This window comes from Sphaerodactylus townsendi, linkage group LG04, assembly GCF_021028975.2.
Source record: "Sphaerodactylus townsendi isolate TG3544 linkage group LG04, MPM_Stown_v2.3, whole genome shotgun sequence".
Lineage (NCBI taxonomy): Eukaryota > Metazoa > Chordata > Lepidosauria > Squamata > Sphaerodactylidae > Sphaerodactylus > Sphaerodactylus townsendi.
In genome coordinates, this window is record NC_059428.1 from 147,371,338 (window position 1) to 147,385,224 (window position 13,887).

Consider the following 13,887-nt stretch of genomic DNA (forward strand, 5'->3'; position numbering starts at 1 on the left):
AAATGGCTGCCAAAGGAGGCGGAGCCAACTTCAAGATGGCTGCCTCAGGAGGTGAGGCCAGTCACAAAATGGAAATACCCGGAGGTTCGTGGGGTGGAAGCTGACATTAGACAGCAATTCCCGCCAGCCCATTGTAGTGTGTTTTTTTGTAATCGGATAATATTTATGGCAGTAAAATGTGTCCAACTAAAGTTGCAAACCATTTCAAGATCTCACAGAATTACAGTTGATTTCTTGATTATGGAGATTTGATACTCCAGGAGCCAATGACTGCTTTGGTGTGGGCGACTCAAGGGCATCATACCCCATTGAAGTCCCTCCAAACCCCTCCACAAACCCCGCCCTCCTCAGACTCCACCCACAAATATCCAGGAATTTCCTAAACCAGAGTGGTCAACCTTAGTGCCAGCCCACCATCAGCAGTAACCTGACGGCTGTGTTCTGAACTGACCGTATAGTCTTCAAGGGCAGCTCTGCACGGAGGGAAAACTGCAGTAGTCAAGACGAAACATGGATGACTGATTGCGATCAGTGCACCTTTTGAAAGAAGGCTAATTTATCAAAATGTCTTCCTCAGGTGTGTTCTTCTCTTCCGGGGAAAAGTGGAGAATCTCCCGCCGGTTCACCATGTCAAGCATGCGGGACCTCGGGATGGGGAAGAAACTGATAGAGGGACGGATCTTGGAGGAACTCCATTACCTTACTGAGATGGTCAACTCTTTTAAAGGTGACTCGGGTCCCACAAGCCCCTGCTGCTACTTCCGGGGGCCAGACGCCTGCCCCGTTGCCCCCACGTTCACGTTTCCGTTCCTCATTCTTTTTCTTTTCCAGGCGAACCTTTTGAGTTACAATCCTTCAACACGGCCCCCACGAACATCACTTTCGCCATATTGTTCGGGGAGAGGTTCGATTACGACGACCCGACGTTCGTCACGCTGCTCAGACTGATCAATGAAGTGATGACCCTGCTGGGTGATCCGTTCTTACACGTAAGGAGGCTTGTCTGTCTGTTCCACTGGAGGGGTGGTGACGGTGATCTTCCTGTGGTGATTTTCCTGTTTGCTGTGGGTGGGCTTTGGAAATTATCTTGCCTACAGGGAAGAAAAATCAATGCTCCAGTTACATTGCTGATGATGCTTGAATGATAATGCTTCAACAGCTGAAAGACCACAAGCGGCACACTGATATAACCCCCAATGTTGCAATTAATTACCACACGCAAAAATTTAGAAGAAGAGTTTGGATTTATACCCGGCCTTTCTATCCTGTAAGGGGAATCACGGTGGCTTGCAAACTCCTTTCTTCACGCAACACGTGATTGATGAAAAGGAAACGTTTCTTCACACAATGTGTGATTGGTGTTTGGAATATGCTGCCACAGGAGGTGGTGATGGCCGCTCACCTGGATAACTTTAAAAGGGGCTTGGACAGATTGATGGAGGAGAAGTCGATCGATGGCTACCAATCTTGATCTGCTAGCATGTAAAAATCCTTGCATGTGAAAATCTAGCATATCAGGAAGGAAGAATAGCATATCGCCCTCCCTGATATGCTATTTTTCTTCATGCAGAGAGCTGGGATTCCCCCCCCCCCTTCAAAGGGCTTTCAAATGGGACTGTATAAATCCCTGAGTGACTCTGATATCAGAGGAGTGAAATGCATTGATTTGCTCTTGGTTTATTACTGTCTATCTCTGGAACTATGGTTTCCCAGAATATTACAGTTTATTGGTTTGGGAAAATGTTCGGCTGCTGGGTTGGCTGGTTGTAATTGATTTATGGTTGGTGCAACTCTTAAAATTCTGATATAACAGGCTGAAAAACCAATCCTTTCTCTGTTATATGTTAGGAGGAGGTGCTATCTCTCCCACCCTTTTGTTATATTGCCCCTTTTTAAAAACCACTTCTCCCCATACTTTCTGCTACTTTCCTTAATTGCACTTTTAATTCACATTTATAGTCCATGTCTGGACAAGTCCAAAGGTCTCCATTTGTTTCCAGGGAAATTCTTCGAAGAAACAGAGTCTGTTTCTGCACCGGGGGAAATCTTGAGTCCTCTTTTCTGAAATGTTATTTTCCGATGAATAGCCATCTGACAGGAGTGCTTTGGTTGTGTGTTCCTGCATTGCAGGGGGTTGGACTTGATAGCCCTTGGGGTCCCTTCCAACAGTATGATTCTATATGGACATTGCCAAAACTACAGCTGTTCAATGTATTGTCGAAGGCTTTCACGGCCGGAATCACTGGGGTGCTGTGTGGTTTCAGGGGTTGTATGGCCGTGTTCAGATCCTCTGAAGATGCCAGCCACAGATGCAGGCGAAACGTCAGGAGAGAATGCTGCTAGAACACGGCCATACAGCCCGGAAACCACACAGCACTACAGCTGTTCCTCTACGCAACTAAAATAGTGGAGCTCAAGTTAGAGACCACATTAGATGGGAAGTCACTACTTCGGCCTGTTGTCTTGGATGGTTTTCCCCCTTGAAGAGCAATTACCCGATTCCTTTCGGAGAAGGATTTTTAATAATTGCTACGGTTATTTTCAGAGGTCTGATCTGTTGGGATGTTTTCCTGTGTAAGAGCCCTTGTTCATATCAGTGGGGTTGACCCCTAAAACTTTCCCGATGCCTTACATAATCACTTTATCTTTATCAGCTAGCTACATCCAAGTCCAGCAGCACCTTCGATGCCGACGAGATTGTTTGGCTTAGCCTTTTGCTGCTAAGATAATGTTTCTTGGCATTCTTTCCGAGAACTTTCCAGAGAAACTTAATGAATTATGTTTGTATATGTTAACAGCTGCCGGAGTGTTAATAGCAGTGAGTTGGAAGACTGAGCGCTGCCCAAATATAGAAACTGGGGAGGGTAAAGTAAGAGAAAACTGGCAGATTTTGTAAACAGAAAGTCACAATGTGAGTCTGACAAGAAAAGGGAAGCATTTTTTTTTAGCACACGAGGCTGAATCAGTCATGGAAATATATTAACAGTTAAGGTTATAAGTATTTGTTAAATTGATATTTATCAGTGGGTATTAATGAAATCATCTAAGAATAGGATTCTAGGTGGGATAAAATAAGACTCTCAAAGTGGCATTATGTTTATATGTTAAGTTGTTAGAATATTAAGTTCCATTCTGTTGTTGTGTTTTAGTTTTAAGGTTAGGGTTTTTTTTGTGTATTATTCTTCTGTTATTTTTCCCGCTTTTCTGTTAATTATCTTCTTCTTTTGTCTAATTATACTGAGAAAATCAATACAAATATTTTTTTAAAAAATATTATCGCTTATATCCCCCCAAAATAAAAATATTTTGCGGGTTATAAGCAATAATCCCTCTAATCCCTCTGTTCCCTCTAAGGAGCAGCAGTGGCGTAGTGGCTAAGAGCAGTGACTAAGAGCAGGTGCACTCTGATCTGGAGGGACCGGGTTTGATTCCCAGCTCTGCCGCCTGAGCTGTGGAGGCTTATCTGGGGAATTCAGATTGGCCTGTGCCCTCCCACACACGCCAGCTGGGTGACCTTGGGCTAGTCACAGCTTCTCGGAGCTCTCTCAGCCACACCTACCTCACAGGGTAGTTTGTTGTGAGGGGGGAAGGGCAAGGAGATTGTAAGCCCCTTTGAGTCTCCTACAGGAGAGAAAGGGGGGATATAAATCCAAACTCTTCTTCTTCTTCTTCATGCTTCCGTGCCACTGGATGAAAACTCGCTGTCGCTGAGCGGAACTGAGCCGCTAGAAATAACTTTACCTGTTGGGCAGCTCATGGTCGAACAGCTTACCAGGAACATTGGATATAAGCCATGTATCTAACAAAGGGACCTCAGCCTCTTAAAAGCTTATACCCAGAAAATGTGGTTGGTTTCTTAAGGGGCTCCTGGACAAAATCTATTCGTTTTATTATGGACCAGCATAGCTATCTTGACAGTCCTTTTATTTACGTTTTATTTACGTTTTATTTATGCAGAGCGGTGTGTTTCTTTTTCAGTTATTCAATTTCTTCCCGTTCCTCGGGTTCCTTCTCAGACCCCACAAGACCATTTTGAGGAGAGTCGAAGAGACCTGTGTCATCCTGAGGAAACATATCCAAGCTAGCAAACAAACGATCAATGCAAACTACTTACGGAGCTACACCGATGCTTTGCTCTTCAGGCAGCAGGAGGTAATTGCCGTTTTATTGTTTTTAGCTGACCGGCCGAAGTCGGTGTGGATTAAATGTATAAGGGCAGCGCGAAATCGCGTCCCAAATCTTGTACCTCAACCCACCCCGTGGAGTTTGCAAAGTGGAATAAAAGAGTCGAGATTGGAAGTCAAATCCTAAAAACCGGATACCGTTCGAGATCCACTCTCCCTGACTTCTCAGCTTACCAATTACAAGAAGGAGATGAAGTGGCCAGGGTCTTTTTGTGTGCCTCCCAAACCCTGATGCTATCTGGCTGCCAAATGTGACATAAGAAACCCATCCCTGGCAGGAAGTATTTCCATCCATTGCAAACCTGCTGTTAGTGGCAGGAAGATCTGGTGGGTTGTGCAGAGGAGTCTTGAAACATCTGCCCACCAGCCGTGTCTGGCTGTGGCTAATTTGTCAGATTTTATGGTTAATTCTGTAAACAGCCCGGAGTGTCTTTTAGGTTGGAAAGGTGGGGTAGAATCATAGAGATGGAAGAGACCCCAAGGGCCATCAAGTCCAACCCCCTGCAATGCAGGAACACACAAGCAAAGCACTCCTGACAGATGGCCATCCAGCCTCTCTTTAAATCCTCCAAAGAAGGAGACTCCACCACACTCCAAGGTAGTGCATTCCACTGTCGAAGGAATAGCCCTGTCAGGAAGAATTTCCTGAACGTTTAGGTGGAATCTCTGTTCCTTCACCTTGAACCCATGACTCCTGGTCCTAGTCTGCAGAAAACAAGCTTGCTCCCTCACCAACATGACATCCCCTAAGAGAAATATCTGCTGTGAAACATGGCTATCATGTCGCATACTTAACCTTCTGCCCCAAACCGGCATCCCCAGCTCCCTAAGTCTCTCTTCCTTGTAGGGCATGGATTCCGAACCTTTGACCATTTTGGTTGCCCTCCTCTGAACTTGTTCCAGTTTGTCAATGTCCTTCTTGGATTGTGGTGCCCAAAATGGTAAACAATATTCCGGGTGAGCTGTAACTAATGCAGAATAGAGAGGTACAATTACATCCCTCGATCTAGACCAGTGGTGGCGAACCTTTGGCACTCCAGATGTTATGGACTACAATTCCCATCAGCCCCTGCCAGCATGGAAAGTTCTACGCCACCGGGATTCTTTGCCACCGCCGCCGCCGCGGATACACCCGCCGCCAGCCCAGAGGTGCATTACTTGAGGAATTCGCTGCGTGCATTGGCCCCTCACGAAGCTCCGTCCAAACCCCAATTGCACCCTCCTGCCCCCAAAATGTGACCCCTGTTTTCCCCTCTTTCCCAAATTGGGATCAGCTTCACCCCTAATCCAAGCTTTTTTTCCTCCCTGACCCTGTCTATTGGACAGCAGTTGTGTTGAAGGAACAGGAGGGATAGATGTTATTGTAATATTGCAAGGGTGTCTGGACTGAACAGAAGGGGTGCCCGAAGGAAGAAGCAGAGTATAATTCTCCTTGACAGGGCTATGTCCATAATCCCGAACACATAACGTGAAGACGCAGATCTGGGAAACGGGCCCTCTGCCCTCTGCCCCGCCATGCCGCCCCTTGACGCCGGCTCTGCCTGTCACCCATGCGATTTCCAACCCCGAGCTCATGCGTACACTTCTTGTTCGAAGGAAACAAAGAAAGCCATGAGCATGTTCCACGACGCAAACGTCCTGGCATCGGTGCTCGACCTCGTCATGGCCGGGACCGAGACGACAGCCACAACACTGCAGTGGGCTATTTTGCTGATGATGAAGTACCCCGAAATTCAGTGTAAGCGATCGTATTTGTTTGCCAGGTCTGATGCTGGTGCGTTTTGATTTATGAAGGGTGTTGCTCTCCAATCATATCAATTCGAGTCCCGATCTTAAAAATCTACAAGATTTTTCACTGTCTTTCAAGAGTCAAAGTTTCCATTGAAGCCGCCCCTTCATCTATATCTCTTCCAGATGATTGGAGGAGATTTCATAGAATCATAGTGTTGGAAGAGACCCCAAGGGCCATCTAGTCCAACCCCACAATTAAAGCACTCCTGACAGATGGCCATCCAGCCTCTCTTGAAAAACCTCCAAAGAAGGAGACTCCACCACACTCTGGGTTAGTGCATTCCACTGTCGAACAGCCCTGACTGTCAGGACGTTCTTCCTGATGTTTAGGTGGAATCTTTTTCCCCTCACCTTGAACCCATGACTCCTGGTTCTAGTCTCTGGAACAGCAGAAAACAACATGACATCCCTTCAACTATCTACACATGGCCATCATGTCACCCCTTAACCTTCTCTTCGCCAAACAAAACATCCCCAGCTGCCTAAGTCTCTCCTGGTAGGGCCTGGATTCCAGACCTTTGACCATTTTGGTTGCCCTCCTCTGGACCCGTTCCAGCTTGTCAATATCCTTCTTGAAATGCGGTGCCCAGAACGGGACACAATATTCCAAGTGAGGTCTAACCAGTGCAGAATAGAGAGGTACAATCTTGACACTATACTCCTATTGATACAGCCCAAAATCGCATTGGCTTTCTTGGCCGTCACGTCACACTGCTGACTCATATTCAGTTTGTGGTCTACTAAGACTCCCAGATCCCTTTCACATGTAATTTGCAAAGATCTAATTTCTATTAACTGTTAGACATATTTGGGACTCGCATTCTCTTTACTAAAATGAGTTTTGAACTGGTTTTTTTTAAAAAAAATGTAACTTTGAACAGTGGTTTAATCCAGTTTTATGGCGTTTACTTTTTTTTAATTGTCCATTTTTTATAATGGCCCTTGGCTTTGTGCAATAAAATTGAACCGAACTGCAAAGAAGGGCGTCAGCGGGAAGAGGTGCACAATGCGAAATGTGACCAACTTTACTCGAGAAATAGTGTGTGGGGAGGGGGTATTTATCTTTTTGCTCCAAGCCACAGCTAACCTCTGGTGACCCCATAGAGCTTTCAAGGCAAGAGATGTTTGGAGGAGCCCTACACCTTTAACCACTACTCCACATTGTCTCTCGAGAAAAGTTCAGGGGCAGAAAATTAGCATCTGTGGTGATCTGTAGTTTACACCTAAGTTTCTCTCCTCTAGCTGTGTTAGCACATAAAAAACACAATCGTTCGCAAGTGGGTTTTGCTGTTCCGCACAGTAAAATCCAGCTGCATTGGAACTGGATTGAAAGTGCATTATTCTGCAGGTGCAGAAGGGGTCCGAGAGAGGTTTTTGGGTCCACTTTTCATGTACTTTTCCTGTCTTCTTTAAAAATTCCTGTTGCAAAGGTGACATGATTGTAGAAGGAGGAGGATTTCTCCCCCCCCCCCCACCCCCCGCTCTTCTGCAGGTAAAGTCCAGGAAGAAATCAAGACCGTCCTGGAACCCGGGCGCCTGCCGACCTTTGACGACAAGAAGCGCCTGCCCTTTTCCAATGCAGTGATCCACGAGGTGCAACGCTTCGTCAACCTCCTGCCACAGGTGCCGCGCTGCACTGCCGTGGACACGCACTTCCGTGGCTATTTCATCCCCAAGGTACGAGGGGGGTCCGTCAACGGGGGAGGGGACCTCCCCTGAACAAGAGAAACTCATTCCCCTGCAGCTGTGCGCTCGCTTGTCACCAAAGTCTCTGACCTTCCCCTTCCGCTTACGAGCCAGTGTGGCATAGTGGCTAAGAGCAGGGGCACTCTGACCTGGGGAGCCGGGCTTGATTCCCCATTTGGCCATAGAGAAGTCCCCCAAACGGATGCTGTTCCTGCCTGTGTAACCTCAGCTTGTGGGTTCTGTGGGGCAGAACTTGCAATGAGTTTGCAACCACAATTTTTAAAAACAAAATGGTTTACTTTCTTAACACATAACATATAACATCAACATTTAACATCACACTTCAAGGTCCTGTTCAGGTTGCATTTTCAAGTCCTTCTAGTTACAGTCTTCTGATATTGCCAAGTCCAATTCTTCTCTGCAAGTGGGTTGGCTCCTGAAGACTCCAAGGGCTTGAGGAACAGGATTCAACATGATGAAGGTTTCCAGGAGAACTCTCACCCATTACAAACACAAAAAGAAACCCTTAACAAGGTGTTAAGGGCTTATACAACCAAGGTCCGAGTCTGGCAGCCTTGTCTCCTCCAACTACATGAGGTCTGCTGCAGCCTCTTGCTGCTTTGAGTCTCCACCCGTTACTGGGTCAACCCATTCTGAGGATGGGGGTTACACCTGCATTGCCCTATTGAATTTTATCCTTTATCCTGTCTGTTTTCACCTTTAGGGAACCACGGTGATCCCTTCGCTCAGCTCTGTGCTTTTGGACGACACTCAGTGGGAGACCCCTGACCAGTTCAACCCCGACCATTTCTTGGACGCAGACGGCAACTTCGTGATGAAAGAGGCTTTTCTAGCTTTCTCCACAGGTAACTCATAGAATCATAGGGCTGGACGAGACCCCCAAGGGCCATCCAGTCCAACCCCCTGCCATGCAGGGACACCCTGCCATGTCATAAGAGGGACACTTTGAGATGGAGCAGGGCTGGGCTGGGGTTCTACCGAGGGGGCGGGTTTGCCCCAGCCCATAATTTTTTTGTTAAAAAGACTTCTTTTACATTGGTCATAGAATCATAGAGTAGGAAGAGGCCACCAGTCCAACTTCAACCAATAAGAAAAAGATCAGAACAAAACACTGGCAAAAAAACCCCCCAATCTATCTGATCAGAAATCTGCATGATAGACCCAAAAAGGAAAACATGACATTTTTAGGGAGTTTTAAATGAACGTGCATTAAATGTTGAAACAAATATAACAATAGAACTACCACTACTGTTGCACTCTGGCTATAACTAATATTTCAAATACGTGTATCTATATACATGAGTTTACATCATTGTTCATATGTTTTATATATTTCATTGGTTGTAAATACAATCATCCAACCGGTAAGTTCAACTTATTTTTAACAATTATAACAAATAAACCATATTAATTCAGGTAAGTATTTAGTTCATACTCTCCCATCAATTCAGCATCCTTAAGGTAAGTCTGTATGTATTCAATGATAAACTCATGTATATAGATATACGTATTTGAAATATTAGTTATAGCCAGAGTGCAACAGTAGTGGTAGTTCTATTATTATTAATATTGACTGTTGCACCCCCTTTTCTTATGTGAAACAAATATAACGGCAATCCCTCACAACATAGGTGCATGAACCCACACAGCTTAATGAAGTGAATATCAGCTAATCAACTAACCAAATAAAGATATACGTAGAAACATATTTTAAACCTATAAAATAGAAAAAGCAGATTACTCCATGAGGGGAGCTGGACAGCAAAACTATACATTACGCTCACCTGTTGGACTTCTGTTTAAAACATAGGTGTCAAACTCACGGCCCTCCAGATGTTACGGACTACAGTTCCCATCATCCCCTGCCAGCATGGTGCTCGCAGGGGATGATGGGAACTGTAGTCCATAACATCTGGAGGGCCGCAAGTTTGACACCTGTGGTTTAAAATATGTTTATATGTATTTATTTATTTGGTTAGTTGATTAGCTGATGTTCACTGCAAAGTGGATTGAAAGTGCATTATTCTGTGTGTGCGGAAGGGGCCTAAGTCTGGTCTCAGCAGGCAGAGAGTTCCACCTGGCCAGAGAGTTCCAGCACTGACAAAGTCGAGACGCGCTGGATGCGTTGGGGGCTGGGGACTATCACTAGCCCACCTCCAGGGGACCATAATGTCCTGTAAGACTGATACGGGGAAAGGTGGTCCCAAAGGTACGAGGGTCCCAGCCCCACATTTTTCACTGAGGCTTAAGGCAGATAACAAATCAGCAAATTAATCCGGGAAGTCTTCAACTCCCCAAGGGAGCAGCAGTGGCGCAGGAGGTTAAGAGCTCATGCATCTAATCTGGAGGAACCGGGTTTGATTCCCAGCTCTGCCGCCTGAGCTGTGGAGGCTTCTCTGGGGAATTCAGATTAGCCTGTACACTCCCACACACGCCAGCTGGGTGACCTTGGGCTAGTCACAGCTCCTCAGAGCTCTCTCAGCCCCACCCACCTCACAGGGTGCTTGTTGTGAGGGGGGAAGGGCAAGGAGATTGTAAGCCCCTTTGAGTCACCTGCAGGAGAGAAAGGGGGGATATAAATCCAAACTCCTCTTCTTCTTCTTCTTCAAATTAATCCGTGGAGTCTTCAACTCCCAATTCTGTTACCTGCCGCACCATGTTTCATGAAAATTCTGTGCTGGGGTTTGGGGTCGTTTCAGGCCGCCGAAACTGCCTGGGCGAAAGTTTGGCCAAGATGGAGCTCTTCCTCTTCTTCGTGGGCTTGTTCCAGAAGTTTTCCTTTCGGCCCCCGCCGGGATCCACAGAGTCCAGCTTGGACATTGGCCCCGTGCCGGGGTTCACCCTGCGCCCCCGGCCGCAGATGACCTGTGCCGTGCCCTGTGACTAAGCCCCACTGATCGAAAGGTTGGGATTTGGGCCCGTCGACGTTGCGCTGAGATGAGAGAGACCCTTTCGGTGTGAGTCGTGGGGGATTCTGGGACGGGGTGTCCTACCGCAGCAAACCTTTGCTTCACGTGGCATTGTGGGTTTTCCGGGTTGGCCCTGATCGAGTGGTTTCTGCTCCTAACGTCCCGCCCGGATCTATGACTGGCATGTCACCTTAGGATGTGTTTCTCTCCATGGCATTGTGAAATACCTCTGAAGACACAGCCATAGATGTGGACGAAACAGTAGGAGCAGAAACTACCAGACCACAGTCGCACAGCCCGGAAAACCCACAACGTCCAATCGATTCCAGCTGCAAAAGCCTTGGACAATACATCGAACGCCACTACGGGGAGGAAACGTTCCAACAGGCCCAGAAACGTATCCCGGTGTGAAGATGCCAACCGTAGATGCAGGCGAAACGTCAGGAGCAAAAACTACCAGACCACAGCCACGCAGCCCAGAAAACCCACGGCACCCAGTTGATTCCAGTCGTGAAAGCCTTCGACAAAACTTTTCTTCACTCCTCCTTTGCACAACCGCCTCGCGCTTTGAAAACACTCGATGCAACGGATGTCGTCAACAGTTGCCTTGTCCCCAGTTCTGAAGCTGCTCTTGGGAGGAATGTCGGCACCTCCCGTCTTTCATTTCTGTTTGTCGTTGTAAGCGGTTCCAGTTTCCTCGATTCCATCTCGAGAGTTCCTAATTTTTTTGTCCTGCAGATTCTTTAATGGTACTTAAACGTTGTACGTGCAAACAAAACAAAACCATTGCGCAAGAATGTTAACAGGAATCAGTTTGCTCAACATTGAAAGCAGTGTGGAAAGTAAGGCTCGCCGATTTGATTGGGGGGGGGGGTTTACAACATTTAGCAACACCCTGCCCCCCCCAGCAGGCCATATCTCGTGCAAGAGTGTTGCAGGACAGAAATATAACTGAAGATATATATATATTTATTTGCTTATATATATATTTGCTTATATACATGCTCTCTCAACCTCTTTGCAAGCGGAAAATGCCTCGTATGCATTTGAGAGGCACAGAATTCCCACCATTGTCTGATGCAAAGTCTTTGTGTCATCCTTCAATACACACACACACACACAAAAACCACTTTACAACTGGTGGATCAGCCCTGAAATGATGCTGCTAAGCTACTGTGGAAGCTGATTCTTTTGGGACGGTGAACAGCGGGGAAACAAAATGCAAATAGTGTAAAAGGAAGTACCATAATGCAGAACTTCTAAGCAAAAACCTCTGTGCTATTTCTAGATAAAAGGACCTATTATATACAGTATACATAATACTGATCTGCTTGCATGTTTCCCAAATAAAGACTGAAAGGGTTTTTTTTCTCCTGAAAGAAGCCGGGTGCGTGCCAGATTTCTCTGTGCTCACGATCAGAAGTCGTTCGGGGTTTATACTTTGGTGCACCCTTTTCTCGGAGCCGTTGGCCCGCTGAATTATCCCATCTCTGGCTCCCTCAATGGCAGAGACAGATTCCTAGACAGGATTCGAAGCCACATCGGGCGACCAGATGGAAATTGCTTTGTTTGTTACGCATTAATCTTATGGGATCTTAATTCCAGTTATCTTCATCTTAATTGATCTTAATAATGGTTATGGAAATGGTTGTGTTAATTACATGTTAATCTGGGGTTGCCGTGAGCCAATTGTAATTTGTAAATCTTCTTCAGAGCTTAGGGCCAGCTTCCATAATTTCCCTCTCCACTGGTTTCTCCTCCCAACAGCCCTGGGAGGTAGGCTGGGCTGACAAAGGACAACTGGCCCAGGATCTTTCATGATGGGCAGGAAATTTGAACCCAAAACCCCAGGCCCAGGAAATTAGCCAGTGTGTCACCCCCCTGTTCTAGCCAAATTGGGATTTTAGGGAGTGCCCCGGATCCATAAAAAGGCATTCAAAGTGCTTCACATCCCCTACAACAGACCTATAAGGTAGGCCAGTATTATAGTTTAGATTCGGAACGTTTTGCTTCAGGCCACCCCAGCGAATTCCTGGCAGAGATGAAGCTTAAACTGCCCTCCTCTCAGACAGCAGCATGCCCTCTCCAAATTGGATTTTGACTTGGCTTCCACCTCCATTTTGATCTTCAAAGCAGCCTTGCAAGGTAGGTTCAACTGGGAGACAGTGATTGGTCCGAGCTCACCTGGAGAGCACTTGCGACTGAGCAGGGATTAGAACTCAGCTCTCTGGCCCCCTAACCACTGTGTCAGGCTTCTTAGAATCTGGGTACCCCACAAGTGAAGGGAATGGATTTGATAGCTTGCCAACGCCGCTAAGACGCAGGGATCCCTGACCTTTGGCAAGTGAGTGGTGAGCTCAAAACGACGGCCGCGTGGGCCAAGCAAACAGAATATCGCTCTGCTTGCACCCACTGGGAAGAAGGACAAACTGGAGGGGGAGAAGAGCCACACGCTGACGAAAGAAAGCCAAGCTTACCAGTCCTTCTCCATTGGAAAACCTTTTCATTTGAAAGAAGGCCACCTATAACAAACCTGACCTTATAATAACCTTTCCCTCTTGCTGAAAACCTCACAGGGTGCCAAGGGAAGTGCTGGTGGGCACCATGTTAGGGGAGCGAGCTTTAATGTGCATTGGTTAGATTTCACCTGGGATATTGTGTCCAGTTCTGGGCACCGCAATTTAAGAAGGATATTGACAGGCTGGAAGGGGTCCAGAGGAGGGCAACCAAAATGGTCGAAGGTCTGGAATCCAGGCGCAACGAGGAGAGACTGAGGGAACTTGAGATGTTTAGTTTGGTGAAGAGAAAGTTAAGAGGTGACATGATAGCCATATTCAGATTTTGGAAGGGATGTCATGTTGGTAAGGAAGCAAGCTTGTTTTCTGCTGCTCCAGAGACTAGGACCAGGAGTCGTGGGTTCAAGGTAAAGGAAAAGAGATTCCACCTAAACATCAGGAAGAACTTCCTGACAGTCGGCTGTTCAACAGGGGAATGCACTACCTTGGAGGGTGGTGGAGTCTCCTTCTTTGGAGGTTTTTAAAGAGAGGCTGGATGAACATCTGTCGGGAGTGCTTTGATTGTGTGTTCCTGCATTGCAGGGGGTTGGACTGGATGGCCCTTGGGGTCTCTTCCAACTCTATGATTCTATGTCTGCTTTAAGGCTGCAGGGGAAATATTAACTTGCTCACGTCTCCCTGGACTCTTTCTGCCGGGGGCCTTATCGGGGCTCGCAGGTCCTCCGCTGCCCTTCTGCGGTATTCACACGTGAGTGGTTTGCTTTGCGGGCTTCCTCGACG

At 46.8% G+C, this 13,887-nt stretch overlaps 1 protein-coding gene across 1 annotated transcript; it reads left to right on the top strand.

Moving 5' to 3' along the window:
• Positions 1 to 827: 827 nt before the first annotated feature.
• LOC125432141 (cytochrome P450 2W1-like) lies at positions 828 to 12,133 on the top strand. Its single transcript, XM_048495525.1, has 6 exons — positions 828 to 989; positions 3,979 to 4,152; positions 5,781 to 5,922; positions 7,468 to 7,652; positions 8,386 to 8,527; positions 10,382 to 12,133. Exons 1-6 carry the CDS (start codon positions 960 to 962, stop codon positions 10,567 to 10,569), a joined length of 861 nt encoding a protein of 286 aa, XP_048351482.1. The 5' UTR covers positions 828 to 959; the 3' UTR covers positions 10,570 to 12,133.
• The last annotated feature ends 1,754 nt before the right edge of the window (positions 12,134 to 13,887 follow it).